Source organism: Ursus maritimus, unplaced genomic scaffold, assembly GCF_017311325.1.
Source record: "Ursus maritimus isolate PB19 unplaced genomic scaffold, ASM1731132v1 scaffold_6, whole genome shotgun sequence".
Lineage (NCBI taxonomy): Eukaryota > Metazoa > Chordata > Mammalia > Carnivora > Ursidae > Ursus > Ursus maritimus.
Window position 1 is genome coordinate 25239402 of NW_024426774.1, and position 27930 is coordinate 25267331.

Genomic DNA, 27930 nt, shown 5'->3' on the forward strand with positions numbered 1-27930 from the left:
TTTTTATTTTTATGTCTCTTTATTCTGGTTAGGAGTTGGCTTGTGTATCTTGCTGCTCCCTTGTTGGGGGCATAGGTATTTATAATTGTCATATCCACTTGTTGGATACATCCTTTAAGAATAATATAGTGTCCTTCTGTATCTCTAGCTACAGTCCTTAGTTTAAAATCTAATCTGTCTGATATGAGAATTGCTACCCCAGCTTTCTTTTGAGGTCCATTGGCATGAAAAACAGGTTTCCATCCCTTCACTTTCAGTTTGGATGTATCTTTAGGTTCAAGATGAGTCTCTTGTAGACAGCAAATGGATGGGTCATGTTTTTTTTATCCAATCTGCAGCCCTGTGGAGTTTTATGGGAGCATTTAGGGCATTCACATTGAGAGTGATTATTGAGAGATATGATTTTAATGATGTCATGTTGCCTGTAAAGTCTTTGTTTCTATAGATTGTAAATTTCTGTTCTGTATCACTCTTGGGGCCTTTTTACTTTTCTAGAAACCCCCCTTAATATCTCCTGTAGGGCTGTTTTCGTGGTTACGAAATTGGTTAGTGTCTGGCGATCCTGGAAGGTCCTTATCTCTCCATCAATTCTGAATGACAGCCTTGCTGGATAAAGGGTCCTTGGCTGCATGTTTTTCTCGGATAGAGCTTTAAAAATACCCTGCCAACCCTTCCTCTCATTCAAGGTCTGTGTAGACAGGTCTGATGTAATTCTGATATTTTTGCCTCTGTACGTGAGAAATTTCTTCGCCCTGGCCCCTTTCAATATTGTATCCTTGGATCTAATATTTGCGATTTGCACTATGACGTGACGTGGCGTACGTTTGTCGTGGTTGAACTTGGGGGGGGTCCTCTCTGCCTCTTGGACACGAATGCTTGTTTCCTTTGCTAGATTAGGGAAGTTTTCAGCTACGATTTTTTCAAATATTTTTTCTAGACCTCTCTCTTTTTCCACCCCTTTGGGGATGCCAATGATTCTGACATTGGAACGTTTCATCGAGTCAGTAATCTCCCGTAACCTACATTCTTGAGATTGGATTTTTTTGAGCCAAGTTTCTGTTTTAACTTTCTCTTCTACCATCCCATCCTCCAATTCAGTAATTCGTTCTTCTGCCTCATTTACCGTGGCCGTCAGAGCATCTAGTTTTGACTGCATTTGATTCATAGCATTTTTAATTTCTGCCAGATTCGCTCTCATTTCCACCCTTAGAGAGTCTATATTCTCATTAATATTTTCGTTAATATTTTTTTCAAGTCTACACATCATCTTGACCATTGCTACTCTGAACTCCATTTCTGACAATTTGGTTATATCCATATCCATCAGTTCTGTGGCAGAGGCCACAGACTCATTATCTTTTCTTTGCTGGGGGGGATTTCTCCTTCTCGTCATTCTGATGAGGAGAAGTTGTGGGGTTGTCCAGAGCCCAAATTATTAACCAGGACCCAGGCAGTGTGCACTTGTTTTACAGGGACCTTAGAGATGTGGGCTTCTTGATTTTTCAGCCTGCCTTCTGGGGGAGGGGCCTACCGCGCTGATATTTGGGCAACCCTGTTTGGGTAGAGTCTCCCTGTCCCCTGCGAGGGGGGATGGGGATTTGCACAATGTGAGCTGGTATTTCCGGGTTTTTGTTCTCTGGAGGCTTTCCCTGGAGGTTTTCTTTGGCTCCTCTGAGAGTCAGAGCAGCAGTGGCCGAATCCTAGTCTCTGTCTCAGAACAGAGAGATCGCAGTCCGCTCTCCACTGAGCTCTCTTGGCGTCTTTAACTCTGTTTCTGTTGGTGCTGCTAAAAACCCTGCAGCATCCCGGGTTGTGCGCCCCACAGCCGGTGTCCCAGCCCTCACTTCCAGGGCCGGCTGGTCTCTGTCCTTTGTGTTTCTAACACCGCCAGCCGGCCCTGGTTCTTGTGAGCGCTCCTGAGCTCTCTGTTTCAGTGTGGTTCGGGTGCACTCCGGAGCGCCGGTTTTCAGTCTGGTCTCACGCACGCTCCCGAGCTCCCCGTATCAATCCAGTTCCAGTGAGCGCTCCGGAGCTCTGGTTTTCAGTCAGGTTGCGCGCGCGCACTCCCGAGCTCCCGGTTTCAGTCTAGTTCCAGTGAGCGCACCGGAGCTCCGGATTTCAGTCTGGTCGCTCGCATGTTCCCAGGCTCAGGTCTCAGTCTGCTCTCTGCCGGTGCCGCGAGTCCACCCGCTCCCCAGTGCAGGTGGCTACCGCTTCCTGGCGCCCGAGCGCGGAGGCTCCCTCCTCCTTCCATTTATCTTCCAATATCTGTGCGCAGATTCACGGTCCCTGCTTGGTACCTCAATACTCAGCGCTGGAGATGTTCGTTTGTAGAAACCCAGATGTATCTTCCTGCGTCTCAGGCTGATTCCGTGGGTTTTCAGAATGGTCTGGTAGATATCCAGCTCGACTCAGGGGACCAGCTAAGAAAGGGGACCCCTACTCCTCCGCCATCTTAACTCCTCCTCGAATTCCCAGCGCCTTTAATATTCAGTATTAGTTCTGAAACACTAAGTGGGGTTGTAGTATGCAGGATTTTCCAAGCTTAGTGAACATCAGAAGCCTTCTGTGAAGGTATGTCATAGGATCCAGATTCCACAGAATGTGTATAAAGAAACACCTAAAAGACAAATTCATTTGTTTTTTGCTTGATATTTATGCTCTTAACGATTTGTCCCCACACTATCTTCTGCAGCTTTTGGAGGTGAACTACGCGTATCAGAAGCCTTCAGCTTCTATGCCTTTGTTCTTGCCATTTCTTTTCCTTGGAGTGATTTCTCTTATCTTTCCTTCACTGTTCATCCGGTTATCTCTCATAGCCAAATTCAGGTTCTATCTCCACATAGCCTTCCTGCCCACTTCTCTGGTAGCTTAGGCCTATTTACTCCCTATGGCACCTATGATCACTTGGCAATTTGCATTGTCGTTTACCTACAGAAGAGTGTATTTTACCGTGTTAATAGGGTTTTGTGTTACGTGTTACCTCAATTAGATTTTTAAATTAAGATATAATTTACATACCCTAAACATCACCCCTTGAAAGCATACAGTTCAGTGGTTTTTAGTTTATTCACAATGTTGTACAACCACCACCACTGTCTAACCCTAGAATGTTTCATCGCTCCAAAAAATGCAACCCTATACCGATTTTTAGTCGTTCTTCACTGCCTCCCAGCCAGTGGCAACCACTAATTTACTTTCTGTCTCTATAGGTTTGCCTGTTCTGGACATTTCATGTAAGTGGGGTAATATGTGACTTTTTGTGTCAGGTGTCTTTTACTCAGCATCATGTTTTCAAGTTTCATCCATTGCAGCCTAGATTAGTAACTATTCCTTTTTCTGGTTGAACAATGTTCCATTGTTTGGATATACGGTACTAACAATTAGATTTTAAACTCCTCAAAGTGTCTCACTTCTTTATATCTCTCTCAGGGCATCAAAGAAATAAGCTAAGTAATTCATAAATACTAACTGGTAGATTAATGGACCAATATTGAAAACAAGGAAGGTACTAACGTGAAAATGACTTAATATTTGTAGTAATAGTTCCTCTTGCCAAGGGCCAGAAACTTGTCTCTAGTTTCTCTCTCACTTTCTTATATTTAGTTGGTCATCAAATCATTTTATACTACCTCCAGAATAACTATATGATGAATCTATTCTTCTTCTCTACTGACACTGCCTTAAGTCTTTACCGTTTCTCATGTATACTGTAACCATCTGACCATACTCCCTGTTCAGATCTCTCCCCTCTTAAATCAGTCTTCCATCATGCAGCTAAGATTATGTTTCCAAAATACAAATGTAATTTTGTATATTTGATTTATTTAAAGCCTTTAATGTCATTTATTGATTTAAGCTATATGGATCTATTTGCCCTTCCATTCATTCATTAATTCAACCAGTACACATTTGTTGGTTACCTCCTATGGGCTAGGCACTGTTATAAGTAGTGAGGAGATGTGTTCAAAATAAAACTACAACAAAAACACTTACTCTTCCCTCATAGGGCTTACAGACATTAACCAAATAATCACACAAATATGTTATTGTAAACAGTGATAAATGCTCTGAAGGAAAAGTTCAGGGGGACTATGAAAGGAATATAATCTAGTCTGGGAGATCAAGGAAAATTTCCTTAAGCAAGTACATACGAGAACTGAAGAATGGATGGCCTTTGATTATCTGAAGTTGGAGAAAACAGCCTGGTATTCATACCAGGTAAAGGGATCCTGGTTCATTTAAAGAACTTGAGAGGCCTAGTGTGGCTAGAGCACAGATGGGAGGGGGATGCAGAAAATTGTTCTGGAGAAGTAGGGAGTGTGCATAGAGATTGTTGGACCTGAGCTGAAAAAGCTGTGGAAGGCCACTGAAGGATTTTTTTTTAATTTAAAAGATTTTATTTATTTATTCGACAGAGAGACAGCCAGCGAGAGAGGGAACACAAGCAGGGGGAGTGGGAGAGGAAGAAGCAGGCTCATAGCAGAGGAGCCTGATGTGGGGCTCGATCCCACAATGCCAGGATCACGCCCTGAGCTGAAGGCAGATGCTTAACCGCTGTGCCAACCAGGCGCCCCCACTGAAGGATTTTAAACAGGAGAGTGAAGGAATTGCGTTTTAGAAAGATTCTTCTGGCTACAATTCAGAGAATGGATTGGAGGAAGACAAGAATGATCTGGGAGAAAGCAGTTAGTATACTATTATAGTCATGCAGGCAGGAGGTATAGTTTGCTCTAGCTTGTGCTGGGTGTAGAAATGGAGAAAAGTGGACAAGTTCAGAAATATTTAGAGGTGAAAATGACAGAATTTAGTGGTGGATTGGATGAAGCAGGGAGCATGTGAATGAAGGAAATTATCAAGGATAATCAAGCTTCCAGTCTGTAATGCTGAATGAATAATGGTACCATTCACTGAAAGAAGAAACTGGAGGAAGACCTTAGATATCAAGAATTCGGTTTTGGAATATTGAATTTTAGGTGCTCTTGACATAGTTAAAAGGAAATGTTAAGCTGACAATTGATTATATAAGTCTATAGAAGTGGATTGGGCTCAATATATTGCTTTTTGAGCTAAGCCTTCTTTAGTCTTCTTACCCCGTGTTATAGTCTGAATGTTTGGGTCCCCTCTGGAATTCATTATATTGAAATCCTAGTGGCCAGTGTGATGGTGTTAGGAGCGTTTTTTGGAGCTTTGGGGAGGTACTTAGCTTGTAAGGGTGGAGCCCTCATAAATGGGAATAATGTTCTTGTAAGAAACACTCTACAGAGCTTCCCATCTGCTATTCCTGTGTTAGGATATAAGGAAAAATCTATAAGCCAGAAGAGGACCCTTACCTGACCCTGCTGGCACCCTGATCTTAGATTTCCAGCCTCTAGAACTGTGAGAAATAAATTTCTATTATTACAAGGCAGCCTATCCATGGTCTTCTGTTATAGCAGCCTGAACAGACCAAGACACTCCTATATAGAAGTGATAGTATCTACATCTCATAGTACATTATTGAGTTGTAGACATAATAATCCAATAGTTATTATCAGTGCTCTTTTGAGTAAGTGATATTTTTTTGTTAAGGTGGCCAAACATTTAGCCTACTCTTAGTGTGAATTTCCCTCTCCCCAGAAAGGATATTACTGCTAATACAAGTTAGTAGTGTAGACAAAGGAATTGTTAGTTTTTCTTTTATAAAAATTTCCTACTTGATTTTTAAAAACTTATATTCAGGTAGGGATGCATGTGTGGCTCAGTCGGTTAAGTGTCCGACTCTTGATCTCAGCTCAGGTCTTGATCTCAGGGTCGTGAGTTCAAGCTCTGCGCTGGGCTCTGTGCTGGGTATAGAGCCTACTTCCAAAAAATATATGTGTCCATGTAGATATTATCACAAATATCTTCTATACAATAGGCTAATGAAGTATGATATGTGGTGTATAATGGGTGCGAGAATAGCTTTTCTTCCGTTTGAAAGTTGAAAATGACTTTTGAGGCAGCCTTTCTTGAAGAGAAGAAAGGCAGTTAAGCAAAGTTTACTATTTTAAAAAGTTAAGCTATTTATTTTCATAAATTTTAAATTCATAAGGCATTATATAAATCTATAAAAGTGATAAAATTGCACGGAACTGTATACACACAAATGTGTGTGAAAGTGGTAAAATCTGAGAAGGTCTGCGAACTGTATCAGTGTTAGTGCCCTGGTTTGGATGGTTATATAACATGGTACCATTGGAGGAAGCTGGGTGAAGGGTACATGTAACCTTTCTGTACTATTTTGCAACTTCCTGTGAATCTATAATTATTTCAAAATTAAAAGTTTAGTTAAAAGATTCATAAGACAAAAGAAATTTCTGTTAAATAACATTTATGCCAAAATGAGATTTAATTTTTCCAAAAGTAGGCTCCAGAGATTTAATTGACTTTTTTTAAGTCCCCCCACCCCCACCCCGAGTCATTTCTTCACCCAACATGGGGCTAGAACTCAAGACCCTGAGATCAGGAGTCACATGCTCTCCAACTGAGCCAGCCAGGCACTCTGATTTAGTTGATCTTAATTAATATTATATACAATATAAAAATTTACTGACAATATTGAATAGTAAAGGTACTAAAGCCATAAGTCAAAGTAGTATGAATAAAAATATAACCTAAGATACAATTTTATATGAGGCTTTAAAAATTTTTCTTATGGGGTGAATAATAAAAATTATTCTTCCTGGGTGGGTCAGTCAGTTAAGTGTGTGCTTTCAGCATGGGTCATGATCCCAGGGTCTTGGGTCTGTTTTTCCTTCTCCCTCTGCCCCTCCCCCTCCCCCTGCTACTGCTCTCTCCTGCTCATGCTCTCTTTCTCTCTCTCTCTCTCTCAAATAAATAAATAAATAAAATCTTTAAATTTTTTTTTTCTTATGGAATAACATCAAACTCCAATGTAAGTCTAGCAGTTATAAGATCATTATTTACTTCCATTAGTTTCTTGATCTCTTTTCACTGCCCTATGCAAGCATTAAAATGTTTTTATCTCTAAGATGGAACAGTAGAATTTATCCTTTCAGTGTGAAACGTGCTTGTTTTGTTTTGCTGCATAAGTACTCAATTCTGTTTTAGATTTAAGCACACATGGATTTCATTTTCACATGAAATGAGAATTTTTTATCCTTGCCCTTGTTATATAAGAAAAAGCTTCTTCACATTTATAAGAAGTTAACAAGTATCACCAAAATGTTTATCGTTCATTGCAGGACACTCTTCTTTCTTAGAAATCTAGAACTCATCTGGGAGCAGATCAGTAAATCTCATCCTGAGTATAGTATCCTATAGCACTGACTGAGTTCTTCCTCATCTTTCCAAGTGAAGTTTCCAGGCTGAGAAGATTCACAGAAAAGATCCCTTATCTAGTAATACACTTGAGTTTAAAGGGAGGGAAAATTACTATTAAATCTTATCCTGCAGTTTTTCCAGGGGGCTTTCAGTAAAACTTGAAACTTACTGATATTATTCTTCTCTCTGAGGCAAACAAGTGAAAACATTTTTAAGACTTCCTTTTGCAGTAGATTTTTTCAAAGATTATTTTCTTTTAAATCCACTTATACTGGGGCACCTGGGTGGCTCATTCAGTTAAGTGTCTGCCTTCAGCTCAGGTCATAATCTCAGGGTCCTGGAATGGAGTCCCGCATTGGGCTCTCGGCTCAGCGGCAAGTCCGCTTCTCCCTCTCCCTCTGTGATATCTCTAGTTTTCACTCTCTCAAATAAATCAATAAAATCTTTTAAAAAAAACCCACAAATATATATTTAAAAAATAAATCCACTTACGTTTATTATCTTTACATTGTTTTTACTTAGCAAATGACAAGAATATTATAAATAGTATAGCAAGAAAGAATTACTTTAAAATTAATGTTTTATAGTACCTATCTTAGAGCTGACAACCAAGGTAGCTGGTTCTTAACTCTGGTTTAACTTAAAATACCTGTCCTCCTGGAGTAGTTTGGAATCTTCTTGTTTTCTGACATTCTTGTTAACATGTTAAGCTAACTACCAGTTTTTTGGACTTTTCTGTTGCTTTTTCATACCCACACTTAATTATATCTTGGGGACACTAAGTATTGTGTCAAACTGCTGTTACTGGCATTCCTGCATATGTCCATGATATTTTCCTACTTTATAGTAAATGGAATGAAAAAAACTACAAAGTCAATCTAAAGGTGCCTTTTGAGTTTCTGGCATCCATGCTATGACAAACTGCTAAACATATAATTCTTTATCACAGCATTTCTTAGCACTATAATTTACATATCCTTTTTTGGTTTAGATTAAGCACTGTTAAGGGCAGTACTTTCTAGAGGCCAGGAAACAGTCGTTAAGGTCCTTTCCTGTCTCATAATTCTAAAACCTTTAATGTTATTCCCATACTAATGACTTCCTGATCTAAATCTTCCTCTTGTTAAATCAAGAAAAGCACTCTTTGTACCTATTGGAAATGGAATTTTAGTTACATTTCACATCTTTTATTTATTTTTCAACTTATATTAAAACAGAAAGTAATTTCAGAGAATATTTTAGTCCCAAGATTCAATGATAGCATTTACAAGGACTATTTTTAAACTAAATAGGGAAGGACAGTGAATTCAAAAGTACTTGTATTTTATTTCTAGATGAGTTAACTCCCTTATAAAAACTTTTTAGAATCATACACTGTTAAACCTGGAAGGAATTTTGAATAGGAAACTGGAGACAGAAGACATTAATGATTTGCTGTTTTAGTAACTAAACTAGTTCTTTTCCTCAGAATGCAAACTTTATTACAGTTAATTGCAAGAGTTGCCAACAACCAGAACAAGATGTGACTCATAATTTAACCATGCATTAATTGAAGTTTAAGCCAAAATTTTAATAGCAATTCTCAAAAACTAACCCAGATTTTCGAGTAATGTGCAAATTAAGCTCTTCTTTATATTGTATATGATTTCCAGGGAAGGGGAGTCCGTGTTAAGAGTTTTCTGGTTTGTCCTTGCCAGAATAATTTTCTAAACTACCACTCCAGTCATATGGCTTCTAGTTAACAGCAATGATGGTTGTTTTAATAGTACGCATTGTCTGTCCTACAGATGTTTTTTCTTTTCTCAATTCCTGTATGACCTCAGTTCCCTTACTATTCCCATTTTTTTTTTCAACCAGAAAATGTGGCATTGGTACTGTTGTAATTATCTGTAACCTCTAATGCACTGTTGAGACTATGAATGAAATTTACTTTATAATGTGGATAACTGAATCTCTTTACTCCTTTTTAGAGCTGCTCTAAAAACAAAACAAAACAAAAACCCCAAAACACCTTTATTTTTGTCCAAACTAAAGATGAATGATGTAATTACATAAAGAAAAGAGCTGAATTAGCGGGGAACTCTTACTAGTCAAATTTATCCAGAACCAAGCATTAATATACAGAGCACTTAGCATAGATACTTGGTGATTTAAATGAAAGAATGTGTAAATAAATACATGAAAATGTAGGGGAAAATCATCTGCAGTTTTTCTTTAGCAAATTCTATCTAGGGGTTTATATATATACATGTATAATGCCTTTAGAAAGAATTTATACAGTCACTTTGTTCTGAAGCATATAGTGTACATAATAATGAAGGGAATCCAAAATGATATCATGTAATATATTTTGTATGTATCTTCCATATAGAGTTGTGTTATAAGTCTAGATTCTTTTACCAGTCTAGTTAACTATCTGAAATCTTTTAAATGTCTTCACTTCCCTCATCTTTCATTTTCTTGTTGTAAAATAAAAGATGTTTTTACATATTTATCAGCTATAAAATATGAGGATTGTATACAATAGCAAATACTCATAGTTAGAGATCTTCAGATGATTCATTACTTGAATATTATGCTCATATTGATTAAGATTCACACATTTTTACCTTGGTTTATAGTTTTGTCCTCTCTTCTCCTAAGATCTCAGTGGTTCAATAGCATCCCCAGATGTCAAATTAAACCTTGGTGGAGATTTTATTAAAGAATCTACAGCTACTACATTTCTGAGACAAAGAGGATATGGCTGGCTTTTGGAAGTTGAAGATGATGATCCTGAAGATAACAAGCCACTCTTGTATGTAAAAATAGTAATATGTATTTTTTGTTTTTCTCGAACTAGTCTATGGGATGATTATATTCTTTCATGTTATTTAAAGACAAGTATGGCAGATCTTAACCTTTTTGGTTAAACTTCTAGGTGTTTTTCAGTTTAAATAGTAATTAGAAAAAATAATGAGAGAATATTTTTAGCCTGTTGAATGGTAAAAATTGAAAGAATTATAATTCTGTATATCTCTCTCACTCGGCTCACACAACACACTCACACACTTACAGATATTCCAAACTGTTAAGGCTTACTTGGGCGTATAACTATCTCAAGTAAACATTCAGTCTAAGTAAAAAAGCAGGGTGCTTGCTGTGGAAATTAAGTTTAAGGCAAATTAAAACTTCCAAAAAGATTAGCACTCCAAAATCTCTCCCATAGAGAAATTCTAGAGCTACCACTGGCAGGACTATAGGGAGTCTTTCACTGTCTTCATAGTACTTGAAATTTTTTAAGTATTATCATTTGGGGAAAAAAAGTAAAGAATTTAACAACTTGGGAAAGAACCTATAACTCTGTAAAATCAAGGCATTATCAGGTTAGTTTCTGTGGTAATTATAGGTAGATTAAGTGCTAAAGTGTTCTGTTTCTTAATATACCATATTTCATCAAATTTAAAATAGTAAATTATAAGATGCAGTTATTTTATGTTTATCAATAAGGAGGAAACAAGTATGTAAGGCAGTGTAAAGCTAAGACATCAAAGGGCTGTCTCCTTAGTGTAAGGATAAATGAGAAATAACCCACCATACAAAAAAAGACAGCAAGGACATTTTCTTGTCTCAGTTTGGCAGTGGGTGGGGTGTTGGAAGAAAAATTTCCCCTGAGAATGGAAACCCCACACCAGTTCTCATATAGGATTGCAGTCTGAATTATCAATATGGTCAAGAAGGAGGGCTCAAACAGAAGATTTTATTTAAAGTTGTCCCAAAGTGCCTCCAGAAGACTGGAAAATGGAAAAGCAGATCTTGGAAGCAGTTGGCTTTACTCTAGGCTGACAAGATAAGACACCAACAATTGTGACAAGCATCCTGATTTTAGAGAGGTTAAAAGTTGAAAATGTACACCATGAAATCAGTGAAATACTGTACTTCAAATGCAATATTTTGTTGACCAATGGAGATAACACTGTCATATTTAAACTTTTCTTAAATTTTATTGCAGCTGTCTCAGTACTCAGAAATATATGCTTTTTAAGAATTTTTATTTTATATTATAGGGAGGAATTGGATATCGATCTAAAGGATATTTACTACAAAATCCGGTGTGTTTTGATGCCAATGCCATCACTTGGTTTTAATAGACAAGTGGTGAGGGACAATCCTGACTTTTGGGGTCCTCTGGCTGTTGTTCTTTTCTTTTCCATGATATCATTATATGGACAATTTAGGGTAAGTATATGTTACTTTATACAAATTTGAAATATTTTAAGAGTTTTAAAATTAAAAATAGCCAAACATTAACTGTAATGCTACATTATGTTTAAGAAATGCTTTACTTTTACTCATTATTTCTAACTTGTTCATCTCTAGAACTCTTTTTAATTTAATAAGTGGGGAGTACTTTAAGGCTTTCCAAACTTTTACATCATCATTCACGTAGAAAGTATCAATAATTGTATTGCAACTGGAGTAAACAGATCAGCTGAGTGGAAGTGACCAGTGACTAGAAGTGACCAGAAGGGCTGCCCTTGCCCTTTGTGATTTCCCTCAAGGGATGAACAGTTTGAAACACAATACTCATAACGTGTTCTTTTATTCGTTTTTAAAGTAAATATTTTAGGGGTTCCTGGCTGGCTCGGTCAATGGAGCATGTGACTCTTGATCTCAGCATTGTGAGTTCAAGCCCCACATTGGGCCTAGAGCTTACTTTAAAAAATAATAATAAATAAATATTTTAATAAATAATGACAAGGATTCCATCAGAATTTGTTTTTATATAATACTTTGTTCTATTCTCAGGGGCTTTATCTTTATTATCAAAACACAACATACACACATTACTCCTTAAAGTAAGCCTTAAAGTTTAAGGCTTTAGGGAAGTAAAAAACAGCTCTTTATCACTGAATGATTTGGAAATGAATTCATTTCTCGTTGCTTCTGTAACAAATTTCCACAAATGTTGTGGCTTAAAACAGGGATTTTACAGTTATGGAAGTCAGAAATTCAAATGAGCCTCAAGGAGCTAAGATCAAAATGTCAGCAGGACTGGTTCCTCTGTAGGCTCCGGGGCAGATTCTGTTGATTGCCTCTTCCCACATCTAGAGGCTGTCAGGATTCCTTGGTTTCTGGCAGCATGACTACAACCTCTGTTACCATGGTCACATTACCTTCTTCTTTTCTACTGTAGTCAAAACTCCCTTTGTCTCCTTTTTTTAAGGATAGTTGTTATTACACTTAGTGTTCATTTGGTTGATCTGAAATAATCTCTCAATAGCAAAATCCTTAATGTAATATAACACTAGTCTTATTAATATTTACCTTAGATCAGTAGTTTTTATCAGGTATTCAGTTGGAAGTATGAGATAAATTGAGGAAGTTGAATGGGGATTCTGCTCCACTACTCACCACTAATCCTTCATCTAGACCATCTCTGATTTTACCTATTTTGTATAATCTTCCATTTGAATGAAGGATTGTAAGGCTAAAAATAGATTACTACCTCTATAGAACGTTGCTCAGTTTGGTTTTACTTGATGTTTTCTATGACTAGATTGGGGGCATGAATTTTTGGCAAGGATACTACTTTGTGTCCACCTCTGTATACTATCAGGGAGTATGTGATATGATATATCTTTTACTGGTGCTGTTAACATTGCTGCTTGATTAGGTGATGGGGTGGTATCTGCCCAGTTCCTCCACTGTAAAGTTGCTATTTTTCCCTTTTTAATTAATAAAGAAATATCTTATGGAGATACTTTATGACTATGCAGAGATTGTGTTTCTCATCAAACTTTAGCTCAGTAATTTTAGCATCTATTGGTGGATCTTGAGTTCAGCAATTATTACTGTAGTATTTACTGAATGGTGGTTTTCTGTTTTCCTGATTCCTTCCACAGATATTGATTGGTATCCTCTATAAAACAGCTATCCATTCTTTGACATTGCTCAATTATTGTTTTATTTATTTATGTCAGTATGGAATCATGAATATTTATTTTATTTTATGGATTATAACCCAGTGCTATCATCATTTATTTTATGGCTGAGATTATTCCAGCTTTAGCCATTGGGAACTCCTTCAGGTTAGCTTCTGTGTCCTTTCAACATCTTCCCATTAGGTTTTTGAGCATTTCCTTTCCTTCTAATTCCAGAGTATTCTGGGCTCATCTTTTATCTTCCCTGCCCCAACCTGGAAATCAATTATTTATCAAAAGAATCCTAGTTCCTTTTATCAGGGAATGATATTTAGAAACCAGGATCTGGGCAATAAGTATGCTTATTTTGCTATTGGGGCTTCATTATTTCTAGACCCTCCAAGCAGACAAAACTTGGAAATAGAGGTGTATATCGTTATCATACTAAGTCTCAAGAGTTAAAATTTGTCTGAAACATCTCCCATATTCTATCACTTAGATACATATGTAATTAACATAAATTTTAAAGACCTTGGGAGAAGACCTATTAACTTCTTTCAGGGATGAATTTTCCTTGCAAGATGTTGTAAACCAGAGGTTTGAAAGTAAATACTTTGTTCTTTTTTTACAATAATATTTGATCATATATCTTGAAATACTGAGATTTCCTTAGGCAATTGATCATTGCTAAATTTTCAGTTTGCATGTAAAATTGTATTAACACGGGGCACCTGGGTAGCGCAGTCGTTAAGTGTCTGCCTTCGGCTCAGGGCGTGATCCCGGCGTTCCGGGATCGAGTCCCACATCGGGCTCCTCCACTGGGAGCCTGCTTCTCCCTCTCCCACCCTCCCCCCCTGCTTGTGTTCCCTCTCTCGCTGGCTGTCTCTCTGTCACATAAATAAATAAAATCTTTTTAAAAAAATTGTATTAACACATTGCATTCTTACTAGGTTTTGGAAAGATACCTGGGAACTCAAACTCTCTATGACCTGAAATTGGATATACAAAACTATCTTATATTAGCAGAGAATTGACTTCCAGGGAAATTATCATCTGATTTGGTACAAAGACATTAATTGCATGAATTTTTTTTTTTCCCTTAAGGTGGTCTCATGGATTATAACCATTTGGATATTTGGTTCCCTAACAATCTTCTTACTGGCCAGAGTTCTTGGTGGAGAAGTAAGTAGTTAATTTTGAAAATAGCCTTTGTTTCTTATCATAAACTTTATTTTTGGTATTGTAGATATTATCAGTAGCTATATTCATCATAACTGTTTCTTGTCCCAGAATTGCTTTTAAGTTATACTGCTTCCCCTAAGATGATCAACGTACTAGTAGTGTTCATACTCAATAAATGTTACAGGAAAGGAAGAAGAAAGAAAAGATCCCATACCACTCATAAGTAATTTACAGCTTTTTAGGGAAGCATATAATTTATTTTCTAGTACAAGAGTTCTCAAACTTTTGATCTCAGGCCCCCAAGGAGATCTCTTTGTGTGGGTTTTATTTATCAATACTTAAAAATTTTAAATATATATTTATTCATTTAAAAATAAAACCAAATACATTTTAACATAAATAATACTTTTCTTTTTTTAAGATTTATTTACTTATTTATTTGAGAGAGAGAGAGTGCAACGGGGAGGGGCAGAGGGAGAGGGAAATTGAGAATCTTAAGCAGACTCTGTGCTGAGTGCAGAGCCCGATATGGGCTTGATCTCACAACCTGATCCAAAACCAGGAGTCAGACGCTCAACCAACTGTGCCACCCAGGTGCCCATAAATAATACATTTTAAAGAAAAACAACTTTTTCAAAACAAAAAAGTGGTAAGAGTGGTGTTGTTTTACATTTTTGCGAGTAGCTTTAATGTCCGGCTTAGTGGAAGCTGGTTTCTAATATCTGCTTTCTGTATTCAATCTGTTATGATACGTTGTTTTGGTTAAAGAATATGAGAAAAAGAAAGCCTTAAACATATATAATTGGAAAAGGAAGAGTACTTTTTTAAAAGATTTTATTTATTTATTTGAGAGAGAGCATACAAGCAGGGGGGAGGGATAGAGGAAGAAGCAGACTCCCCACTGAGCAGGGAGCCCTTGTGGGGCTCGATCTCAGCACCCTGGGATCATGACCTAAGCCAAAGGTAGATGTTTAACTGACTGAGCCACCCAGGCGCCTGGAAGGAAGAGTATTTTAATAACTTTTTCAGATGATTGTGGATATTCTTCTCTGAAACTACACCTACATTCAACAAGTAATAGTTTCTTAAAGGTTTATTGCAGTAAGGAATCTCAAATGATATTAATGAACTTTTGATATTCCGTTTCATTGAAATTTACTTTGGGTGGATCTTTTTACCCATTCATGGTCATTTGGAAAACACTGGTTCACTGAGTTTTGCAAATCTTCCAAATGTTGTCACATCTTATTGTACAATATCAGAAAATCACATTCGTTAATACCACCACCCATCTTTAAGTTTAGATCAGACTAAAGTTTATTTATTTATTTTTTAAAAGATTTTATTTATTTGAGAGAGAGAGAGAGAATGAGCAGGGGGGAGCAGCAGGCAGAGGCAGAGGGAGAAGCAGGCTCCCCGCGGAGCACGGAGCCCAATGCGGGACTCGATCCCAGGACCCTGGGATGATGACCTGAGCCAAAGGCAGAAGCCCAACCAACTGAGCCACCCAGGCGTCCCTAGACTAAAGGTTAGATCAGCTCCCTACTCAATGGGCAGCATGCTTCTCCCTCTCCACCACTTGTGCTCTCTTTCACTCCCTCTCTCTCTCTCTCTCAGATAAATAAAATCTTAAAAAAAAAAAGAAGAAGAACATGCTTACACCCAACTCTGAATAACCATAGTTTGTCTTTCATTTGTTCTTTCAAGGAAAAATGGTGTCCCATGGTAAACACATCTAATTCAACTCTTAAACAGTTGTAAGCACTTTTCGTTGGGATAACCATTGAACCGGGATACAACAGAAATGCTTTCTCTGGGAACACCTGGGTGGCTCAGTCAGTTGAGTGTCTGCCTTTAGCTTAGTTCATGATCCTGGGGTCCTGGATTCAAGTCCCTTGCAAAGGAACTTCTCCCTCTGTCTACCGCTCCCCCTGCTTGTTCTTGTGCTCTCTCTCTGACAAATAAATAAAATCTTAGAAAGAAAAGAAATGCTTTCTGTGTACTTCCCATTTGTTGTACAGAATATTAAAAAGACATACTCAAAAGTTGAGATTTAATGAAATTAATCATTTTAACTTCTTCATTAAGGACATTCTTAAGTGAAACTAGCTTTTTCTCTTCTTTGTGATTGTGTAGTAGTGAAGAGTACAGTGACTACTAGTAGTTTGTGCACCTTGACTCACAGTGAAGCAGCACATTTTACCCACTGTTGTTTTTCCCTGTTAGTACCAATATGAACCCAATGAGAAAAGGCAAATAATGTTTTATTATTTTTATAGAAAATAGTTTTGACCTTCCAGTCTTCTGGAAGAGTCTCTGGGACCCTCAGTGGCCCATGAACCACACCTTCAGAACTGCCCCATTAAAAAGACTTTGTGAATTACTATAAACCTAGGAATTCTAGCAGTTTAATTTTTTTCTCCTCTCAGTTTATTCTGTGGAGGAAGTAGAGCAGAGAGAATTGCAGACAGAGTTACCTTGTGGGTGCTGAGTCTGTGAACATTGATTGCTAAATGCAGAGACCTTGAGCGCTTTTTTCATATTTGGTAGAAAGATCTGCCAGGTCTGTTACTAAGCTCTTGTTCATCTGCTTTCCAGCTTCCAAAATTATGTTGCTGTTGTCCCATCTTCTGTTCTTCTGTTTAAGCCTCTTTTTTTAAAAGAAAATTGTCATTTATTAATATAGTAAAACAACACATTATTTTGTGATATAGAATATATAATTATACAATGGGCAGAATTCAAGGAATGATATGAAAATACGATCATTCATAAAGTGTCACAAATGGAAATTACTATAAAGATGAAGAAATAGCTTTCCTCAAACTTTATTTTCTCCAATGTAATGCAGTTATCTTATACAGAATAATGCTCTGATTCTTGTGAATGGCTTTTCTTTCATTATACTCATTCTCTTTATTTCATGTATCTGATCTAAACTTAAGAGTTTAGGATCAGACTTTTGTTCCTGGTGCTTTTGATGGTGTTACTTTTTTTTCATTTATTCATGATTTTGTATATACTTCAGGGCTTACATTATTGTGAATAGTCTGAGGTATACGAGCAATGAGAATGAACTTGATCTGCATTATCTGTATTCTGAGAGTGCTCAGGGGTTTCATCCACAGCCGGGTGAGCCTTTAGTTATTACTTCTTGTGGTGAGTGCTAGGGTGTACCTTTAGGTTTATACATTTTTAATGTATCAGTTAGGAACCAGTTCTTTATACAGTTTCCAACCTATATGGCCTGTATGAATTTTTCTTTTAGTTTCTCCCAGATGTGTATGATGTTTTCAAATCCCATGATTATTTTATGGTTTAGTTTCCATTGTTTATGCCTCTTTAAAAAAAAAAAAAAGATTTTTGGGGTCACCTGAATGGTGCAGTCTCTTGAGCGTCCAACTCTTGATTTCACTCCAGTTGAGATCGAGCCCCACATCAGGCTCCCGGCTCAGCATGGAGTCTGTTTGAGACTCTCTCTCCCTCTGCCCAGCTACCGCCCCCCTGGTACAAATTACATTTGTTCACATATTATTTGTTATATCTTTGACACAACCACAGGTAATATTTATATGAAAATAGGTATCACTAAATGTTTTGGTAATTTAGGACTGTTGATGTGAGAGTTAAGAGACTTAGATCTTAGGGGCACCTGGGTGGCTCAGTCAGTTAAAAGCGTCTGACTTTGGCTCAGGTCATGATCTCAGGATCCTGGGATTGAGCCCCCTGGCAGGCTCCACACTCAGCATTGAGTCTGCCTCTCCCTCTCCCCCTTCCTCTGCCCTTTCTCCCCACTCACCTTCCACCTGCCTCCCCTCAATCGTATATGCATGCACACTCTCTTTCTCAAATAAATAAAATCTTTTAAAGAAAGAGAGTGAGATCTAGATCTTAATTTGAACTCTTTCTCCTACCCATTTTGCTTTCCTGAACAAAGCACTTTGTCTCTCTAAAATTCAGTTTCTTAATAATGGAGGCAGTAATACCTACTTCATAGGATTGTTGCTGCGTTTGATCTGTCTTGATCTGTCACAGAGCTTGGCACACAGTAGCCACTAAATATATTTTCCTTCAGTCTCTCCTGCCTGCCCTCCCTTCCCTTTTAGCCTGCATTTGTCACACGTAGCTTCTTTAGACCTTGAATTTTTGTTTGAATAAGATGGTTGTGGTCCCTTTAAATAATCCTTCTACAACTGTAAGTAGGTATAGTGAAGGTAATCAGATATATAAGTTTCAAAAGGGAGAGGGGGCTGGAAATGTAGATTTGGGTATCATCAGAAAGTTGATGATAATTGAAACTATGGTGGGTTGATGAGACTGTCCAGGAACATAGCTGATAATATGATAATTTGAAATATAAAGCATATGATACTTCATAATTTCTTCTTGTCATATTTATGTAAGTACAACCATGAATATGTGATGTTCAATAGTGATTAAAATAATTATCTTGATTTCTGTGATATTTATTTAAAACTTTAAAATTCACAGGTTGCATATGGCCAAGTTCTTGGAGTTATAGGATATTCACTACTTCCTCTCATTGTAATAGCCCCTATACTTTTGGTGGTTGGATCATTTGAAGTGGTATCTACACTTATAAAAGTAAGTAGCGTATATTATAAAAAGTAATTAACTGTTTTCCAGGAACAAAAGTATACTAGTTATCTGCCACGAAGATTGTAATCTGTAACTATCAAACATTTTTAAGTGTTTTGGACAGTGATCTCACTCACTGGTTTTACCGATTGTGTTTCTTTTATTCTCCCATTTTAATCACCAGAAATTATAATATATGTCTGGAGGGGAGTAAAGAACAAAGACCAAATAAGGCTATAAGGTACTACACTGAGAACTTCATATAACTTAGATTTTGTGAGAGATATTTATTTAAAATTTTACTGGACATTATTTAATAACTGTTACTCCTATTTAAATATAATAGGAATATTTAAATATAAATCAAATATAATAGACATGGTTGTAATAAATTGGCTTTTCTGTATTACAGAGATCAGGGTTTCTTTATGTTGTATTAAATTTACATTAACATATAGACCCATATTAAATATTTAATGATAATATTAAGTATTAATAAGTAGTAAAATAACTTAAATTTTGGTATTTATTAGTTTTGAACACTTTGGAAAATAAATGACTGCTTTAGCACATGTACATATATGACACAATGAATGTAATTTTTTTCTTTATGAAAAAATATAGAACTTCTTAAGACTACCACTTTCAGAACTGCCATTATGTAGCCTTCACATTAAAGTATTTGTTTTTAACTAGAGCCACTTAATTTTTATGACATTTGGTTTTATTTACAGTTGATTACTAATTCAAATGTAAAAGAAATGATTCCTTTTAGAATTGAGTAACCACAGGCTAATCCTGCCATAGAAGCATTGGGCATTAGAAAGTGTGGGTTTTGAAACCAGTCAGTTCTAAATTCAAATTCTGGTTCTTCCACTTACCTGCTGCCTCCCTTGGGGGGATATCTTTTCTTATCCTCCTCTGCAGATTGGGAATCTTAACAACTATTTATCCAGATGATAAAGGATATATGCTTGATATAGAGTAGGCACTCAAGTGGTAGCTGTTGTGATTACAAATAATATAAAAGGATATTTTGAGAATATCTTTGTATGTTAGAACTGCATGAACACTTTAGAGACCAAGTGGAATATCATTCTTTTCTCTCTATGCTAATCCAATTGGCATTATTAGCACTTGGCTTAGTACAAGTCTTGCAGTGCAGAAGCTAGCCCCATTGCTGGCATTTAATTATCTAGCTTTAGCGAACATACCACTTTACTGAATCATTCAGGATCCTTCCTGTTTGTGTGTTGTTTTAACTTGGGTTAAAAAACTTGACTGTTTGAATACTTCTGAGACAACTCCCAAAATTGATAAAACCGTGTGTCCTCTGGTCACTTTTAATAATAGAGTTCAGCTGAAAGTTGGTCTTTAATATTCTTTATGCAACTTATGAATGTATTATTAACAAAAGGCAAAGTTTTTTATATCATTAAAAATTAAGGATACAGTTGTTTTAGACTTCAGATTTTTCTTTGCCAAAATTTTTTCCTAGTTGTTTAATCTTCTTTGTATAGTGAGCTATTGTATGTTTGTTTCAGTCCAAGATTTGTTGAGAAATATGTTGCAAAACTCTTGTCATTTAAATCTAGCATCAGGATACAGATTAATCTACCAGCACTATTTTTTAACATTAAACCTCTATAACTCTTACCAATCTTTAACCATTTATTTATAACATACCTTGACATACAAAGGCAATTTGATCATAATCTTGTATATTTCCTTATACTTTTCTGAAAGTTTAAAATATTTTGTAGTTTTTTTTGTTTTAATTTAAAAAACACAATAGAAAATTGGACCATCTCAAATACATTTTCAGTCTACCAATATTTATTTTTGACCTCTCTACCAGTGGTTCTCAAGGGCAGTTTTGCCTCCCAAAGACATTTGGCCGTATCTGGAGACGCTTTTGGGTGTCACAAATGGGTTAGGAGTGGAATCTTACTAGTAATATGTAGTGGGTAGAGGCCAGGGATACTGCCAAAAATCCTACAGTGCACAGGACAGCTTCCAACAACAATTATCCAGCCCCAAAATGTCAGTAGTGCGAGGTTAAGAAATCTTGCCCTGTGCCAAGTCTTTTTCTGTCATAGTTTCCCTGGTTTCTACCCTTGAAGTTCTTCCTTTCATTTTACTCTATAAAATGCCTTAGTGACTACTTCAGTAAGTACTATATAAATTTTTAGTGGAAATAATTTAAGATTAGGTATGTGTATAATCAGAAAACCATGGTACATTTTATTTAGTTAAACTCTTGACCAAAATGTTATTTTTTTTCCTCCTTTTTATTTAACCCTATACTTTTACCTATTCCTGGGAAAATGCTGTTATACTTAATAAACACTGTGTAAAATTTTCACTTAGTCTGTTTTCGTACTTCTTAGAAGAAGAAACAGGAAAAGGTTAACTTTGTAATGATTAGTTCGTTTTCTTTCAGCAACCAAATTTGTTGAAGCAGTTGGCCAGAAGTTGCCTTATCTTAAATCACTAGGGACACTGATAAAAAGACCAGTAACAAGACCCTTCCCTTAGTGATTTTGGTTCAGCAGAGCTAGAGTGAATCCCAGGATTCTTTTTTTTTTTTTTTTTTTTTAAGATTTTATTTTTAAGTGATCTCCACACCCAGCGTTGGGGCTCTAACTCACAACCCCGAGATCTCCTGCTCCACCAACTGAGCCAGCCAGGCGCCCCTTAGGATTCTCTTTTTAATAGGCACCCCAAGTGATTCCTATGATGAGACAAGTTTGATAACAAAATATTTCATTTGCATAAGACAAGGAACAGAGCAAGGACTAACATTCTTAATAATTTTAAACATTCTTAATAAGTTTTACTGTTTATCACAGTTGGTTGTCAGAATTGTTTTAAGAAAATACCGTAAATGTTATTTTACTCTCTGATACCCAGAATGTTGATTGACTTGCTAATATGCTGCCTTTTGTCTTTTTTGTTTGTTTTTTTAAAGCTGTTTGGTGTGTTTTGGGCTGCCTACAGTGCTGCTTCATTGTTAGTGGGTGAAGAATTCAAGACCAAAAAGCCTCTCCTGATTTATCCAATCTTTTTACTATACATTTATTTTTTGTCCTTATATACTGGGGTGTGATCTAAGTCATTTATGAGTAGAAAAAGACAATGTTACGTTTGTGTGTAGTCTGGGAATTCTTGCTGAGGTGATTGAAGAAAACCTGTTGCTGGTAAAATTTTATATGTTCTACATGTGAAGGCAGGTTTGCAGTCTTTTTAAAACCATATTTTTTGTATTTAATTAAGCATTTGCAGTTATCTGGATTTTTTTTGGTCAGAATTCCAAATTCTGTTTGATTCTTCATATTCCAGTGAATAAAATATAAAAGCATTGTGTTTTTAAGATTGTGTCAATATTCACCTAAAAACTTGTGCCAAAAGCACCTGGAGTGGTAATTATATTTCATTCAAAGGGTAAATACGGCAGCATCCCGATAATCTAAAAGTGCAATTTTTTTTCTTTAAAGGGTTTTCTCCTGCATCATAGATCCTGTAGATATATATTTATATTTATATATATATATTTATGAAATAATTCTTATTATTCACAAAATATATTTCTGAATAGCCTAAAAGGTAAGATATTTTAAATCTGATGCTTAACCATTCTTTAATTTGGCCATTAATCTTTTTATTTATAAATTCAAATTTGTTTTTTAAATTGTATATAATTTAAAAAGTCCATACGTGCTTCAGTATGTCCTTATTAAGAAGTCCAACTAAAACTAATTTTAACAGTTGCTGATGTAGGTTTGCTTGGGTGTGCTTTGAAAAACCTTTTTTGAATGCCTAAATATCTGATTTCAGTTTCTGTTTATCCTTCTGACCAAAGGAACAGAGGTATAATGGATGTGGTGTTATTATAATTGTTAATATGTAGAAAAATAGTCATATTTATAGCATCAGTAGGTATTTTTAAGTGGTACTCCTCAGTCATAAAAGTTGCTGGAAAAGACCTTTAAAATCTTGTGGTCTTGAATAATGTTAAATGAAGTAGAAAAAAATAAAATGCTTCCCAGTTGTGTGTTTTGTTTTATAATACCTTGTCCTGTATTACAAGTATCAGGTACTCTTTAACAAATGTACAGTATTTGCTAAGCCCTAAGAAATTTTAATTAGTAAAATTTTTATTGCAAATTATTTCATAGACTCTAGGTGTGCTTTAGTTAATATTACTTTGTAAAGTAGATAAAATATTTTATTTATGTCCATAAAATAGCAAATTCCCTGATAACTATTAGCAAATTATTATATTATCCTTTCTGGTCTCAGCTGGAAGAGTTAACTGCTGTCCTCAATGTGCTAACATGGCCATGGCCATCTCTTAGTAGGTACTCCTTTAGCAGCATGTGTCAGGAAGTATCCAGCAACTCTGAACCAAGTCTTCAAATCAGCAAGGTACCAATTCCATCTCTCCTCCTTTCACCTCTCTCTCCCACTAAAAAAAAAAAAATCTTATTTGAAGCTGCAGGAAAAGTATCAAACTATCTTTGAGGCTGAATAATGTGAAAATTACCTATACTAATTTTTAAAAACAAGCTTAGGGCAACAGAAGCACCAGAGGGATAGAATTTCTATAACCTAAAATATGAAGTTGTGAGGAAGGATCAATAACTACAGAAGCAGCAACTACAAAATAAACATTTGTCTCAGATAAGGAATGTCTGAGGTCAGTACTTTTTTACAGTGGATTATTATATTTGATGTTCATGGTCTTGACCCTGGAATCTTCCCTAAGAAGCTGGGGGTTTGGTACCAGGGGGTAGTATTTTACTAAGCAATAAGTCAAGGCATTTTGGGATCCATTCTATCAAAAAATGGTTTATTTTTTATAAGCTATCATTTCTTTAAGATGTGAGTGAAAAGTTTACGTATGTGGATCATGTTTATTCCCTAATGATGTAATATAAGGTATTTGTGTTCTAAAAAGGTATTTAAAAATATTAGCATTTAATCGTGAGAACTACCCTATATAGGGTCTGTATAGATACAATTTATAATGTTTCAAGCTCAGCCAACATCTTCATGTGCTAATGAGCAAAGTAGTTTAAAACAGATTGTCAGTTTGGAAATAATTTGTAAATTTGTACAAGATACAGTACTGCTAACAGTGATAAGCTGACCGTGACAATGTCCTTTCCTTGAATTTTTATAAAACTATATTTTCTAAGTCATATTGATTTTAAATCATGATTCCAACCTAATTATTAGTTCAATAGTATTTTTAAGACAGAACTAGCCAGATAGTCTCTTCTAGTTGTGTGTGTGCGTGTGTGTTTTAAGTGTTATCGGTTGTAGTAATTATGATGAATGTTAATCCTCAAAAGGAGAATTATGAGAAATACTTACTTCTGTATCAAATTGATTGTAAAATAATTGAAATTTTGATTAAAAATCAAAATCACTATATAATTTTCATTGTATTAATTAACAAGTTAGGAAGATTTGTAAAGTTTTATGAACCATTATTAAACTTGCTTATTTCTAAGGTCTATTATAAGACAGTTTTATATATAATAATGTATGTTTCCAAAAATTCCCCAAATATTAAAATGCTAATATAGAGTTTTAAATTAGTGAAAATTTACATTGACTTAAAATAATGAGGTAGATATTTTTATTGTTTAAAATTTAGTCAAATTTATTTTTTAAAATTCCAGTGTAATTAAACATTGAATAAAATAATGCTTCTACAAACGAATAAAAACAATATTTTTCATATTCAGCAAAAGTAGTTGAATATTTTAAGGTGACTGTTATTTACTTAACTTTTACATTTTTATGCAGTTTTAGGCTTTAGGGAATTGTGACACATTTTAAGTTTTGTAATAATATCTTCCATACAATTCTTTTTTTTTTTTTTTTAAGATTTTTATTTTTAAGTAATCTCTGTACCCAACATGGGGTTCAAACTCACAACCCCGAGATCAGGAGTTGCATGCTCTACCTACTGAGCCAGCTAGGCTCCCTTCATACAATTCTTTTTTATTTTTCTTTGTAGTTGAACAAGTGGGTTTGTTGTGTTGTTCTTTGCAACAAAGGAGAACAACACACATCAGAGGCTTGTGTTAATACAATTCTTTCTGGTTGCATGGCATGGCAATCTGAAATAAGCCTTAATAGAGCTAAAAGTCACCCTTAGCAATTCTCTGCTCTGATAAATCATAAAATAATAGTGTTTTATCATCCTCTTTTATAAATGGTTTCTTTAATGGAACCCTTGTGTTACATCTTACCTTATACTAGTTTTTAATTTCCCTTTAGAAACTGAATTACAGTTTCTGGTTTATTTCTCGTTTGTATGATTTCCTGGCAATAGTTTGTATGTTTGAGAATCTGTTGCCACTTTTTAAATAAATCTCAAAATAAGATTTTGACATCAGTAAAGGCTAGACACTCTTACATCTTTGAACTTTAGATCATGATATTTTCTGAAGAAAGTTCCACTTATGAATATATTTTCTTTGTAACAAACTGGTATAAATTTTAGACACTATCGTGTCTCTCTGGAGTGTAATGATCTGAAAGAATTCCCTGTACAAGGTATATTATTAAACATGAAATTTAAGGTTAGGTTTCTCATTTGAAGTTCTTTTGATATGCTGAGGTTGCAGCATAGTTGAAGGTTAATTAAAGAGTGTCAGGATGATTGAGATGGCATTAGTCAGGGGCACCTGGGTGGTTCAGTAGGTTAAGTGTCTGACTCTTAATTTCAGCTCAGGTCATGATCTCGAGCCCGTATCAGGCTCCAAGCTCAGCTGGGAGTCGGCTTGAGATTCTCTCTCTCTCCCTCTACCCCTTTTCCCCACACTCATGCACACTCTCTCTCCCAAATAAAATATTTTTTTTAAAAAATGGCATTAGTAAAATAATGCCCAATTTTACATTGTGTGTTGGTAGTAACCCTGGTTTTAACTTTTCTTAGTTTCAGTTTCAGTTATTTTCAACTTATTTTCAGTTTGAATATCCACAAGTTTTTACTTTGAAGATATTTATAGTTTGTTTGCAAGTGTCCTTGAAAAAAATTTCTTAAACATCCCTTCTGGATAGGTCAGTGGTATACTAATGCTGTCACTGAGATTTTTTTTTAAGTTAGATATTAATAGGAGAAATTTTTAAATAAAATTTTTGCATTTAACTTGTAATTAGAGCATGTGAAAGTTATTAATATAGCGGGGAAGTAAACTTTGCTACCTGTAATAATTTTGTTTAACTAACACTTGGAATATAAGTAAATTCGGTGTTTTGAGAACAGAAACCTTGGTTTTTCTACAATAGTTGCCACTGAGCAATTTTTATTAAAAACCGAACAAGCAAAAAAAGCTTACCGAAAAGTATTTATACAGGATCAATTACACAGAATGACTGGTTATGAGAGAAATTTGTCGTCTGGTGATAAAGAAAAAAAAAGATAATATAAAAGTGGATTGCTTCTGTTCACATTAATAAGCACTCATTGTTGAAGGTAAATGATTGAAATTCCATATTTTTGCTTGATTTTATAATGACCTGCTCACTTTTGTGGAATTAATCAGTTGCTATGTGAAGTATCACTTAAATAGTATGCACCATTTGATAATGAAACACTCCATGTTTTTTAGTCCTAATGCAGAATTATTCTCTATGATGATGGGCCTAGGTGCTAAGTCCCTCATATTCACTCTTCTTAGCCCCATGGGACTTAGGACAATCTTTTGCATAATAAAAATTTATTTTCAAAGGATTGTGTTGGTAGCCCCAAGAACAAAAACATTCAGAAGAAACAGCATTTGAATTGGGTACCCGGAAGGTGAAGAGATGATAGATGTTCATCAAGTATTTATTGACCTCTTTGTATGTGCTGGGTATTGTGCTAGGTGCAAGGATACAGTGAAGTGCAGAAACCACACATGCACACGCTAACTTTAATGGGCCAGTATTGTTGGAGAGATAGCCAGTTAGTTTCACAAATTGTAAAACAATTGCAACAAATGGAGAAATAAGAAGTATAGGTTTGAGGTAGCAAGAGAATGTATAATTGAAGAATTAGATGAGAAAAGCCTTCCGTGTTATACGCAACTAATGAATCATTGAACTTTATATCAAAAAAAATAAATAAAAATAAAAAAAGAAAAGAAAAGCCTTCCCTTCGGCACTGATGCTTAAGCTAACATTTTAGAGATAAGTAAAAGTTAACTAGGCAGAAATGGGAGGGAAGACTATCTAGGCAGAGGGAATAGGGGTATGTAGAAGGAAATGAAAACCCATTTGGCTGAAGTTTAGTAGTTCATGAAATTGAACAGGTTAAATTGGCAGCAGTCCATACCTGACATTTTAAGCCGTGTTTTCTTTGTTAGGGCTTTTGTTTAGAAGTATGGTATCAGAAACGTGCTTTTAATATTAAAAGCTAAGATATACAATTCTATTCTTGTTATATACCTAACAGAAATGCATGTACATATGCCACAAGAGACATGTGCATAGTAACATGATTCATAATAGCCAAAAATTGGAAACAGCATATGTCCATCAGCATAGAGTGAATAAATAGGTATGATAACACAGTGGAATGTAATGCAGTGAAAATGAATGACTAAAACCACATGTAGGAACATGGAGAATTTCACAAGCATTATGAGTGAACAAAGCAGAAGCCAAAGAACTTATATTATATTATCCCATTTATATGAAGTTAAAACACAGGCAAAATTAAGTGACAGTGTTTAGAGATACATATTGAGGTGCAAAGTCTTTTTAAAACAGCTGTAGTGAGGTATATTACACACCACAAAGTTCATCCATCATAAGTATATAGTTTGATAATTTTTAATAAGTTTGTATAGTTGTACAACCACTACCACAATCCAATTGGCAAAGTCATTTCTATAAAAAGTAAGAAAGTGACCATCATAAAAGGTTAGTGGTTACCTTT

The 27930-nt window shown here is 35.6% G+C and overlaps 1 protein-coding gene across 3 annotated transcripts in view; it reads left to right on the forward strand.

Annotated features, from left to right (window-relative positions):
• YIPF4 (Yip1 domain family member 4) overlaps nucleotides 1-22362 on the forward strand; it is a 52124-nt gene extending 29762 nt beyond the window's left edge. Inside the window, exons 2-7 of one of the 3 annotated variants that reach the window (XM_040623075.1) lie at nucleotides 3213-3236; nucleotides 9949-10102; nucleotides 11352-11523; nucleotides 14313-14390; nucleotides 18882-18995; nucleotides 19174-19197. In XM_040623075.1, coding sequence (XP_040479009.1) covers nucleotides 3213-3236; nucleotides 9949-10102; nucleotides 11352-11523; nucleotides 14313-14390; nucleotides 18882-18995; nucleotides 19174-19182 — 551 coding nt within the window. In that variant the 3' untranslated portion in view covers nucleotides 19183-19197. Of the gene's footprint in view, nucleotides 1-3212; nucleotides 3237-9948; nucleotides 10103-11351; nucleotides 11524-14312; nucleotides 14391-18881; nucleotides 18996-19173; nucleotides 19198-21960 lie in introns of those variants that run through there. The other 2 variants (XM_040623073.1, XM_040623074.1) reach the window with 2 other exon arrangements.
• Nucleotides 22363-27930: the final 5568 nt, after the last annotated feature.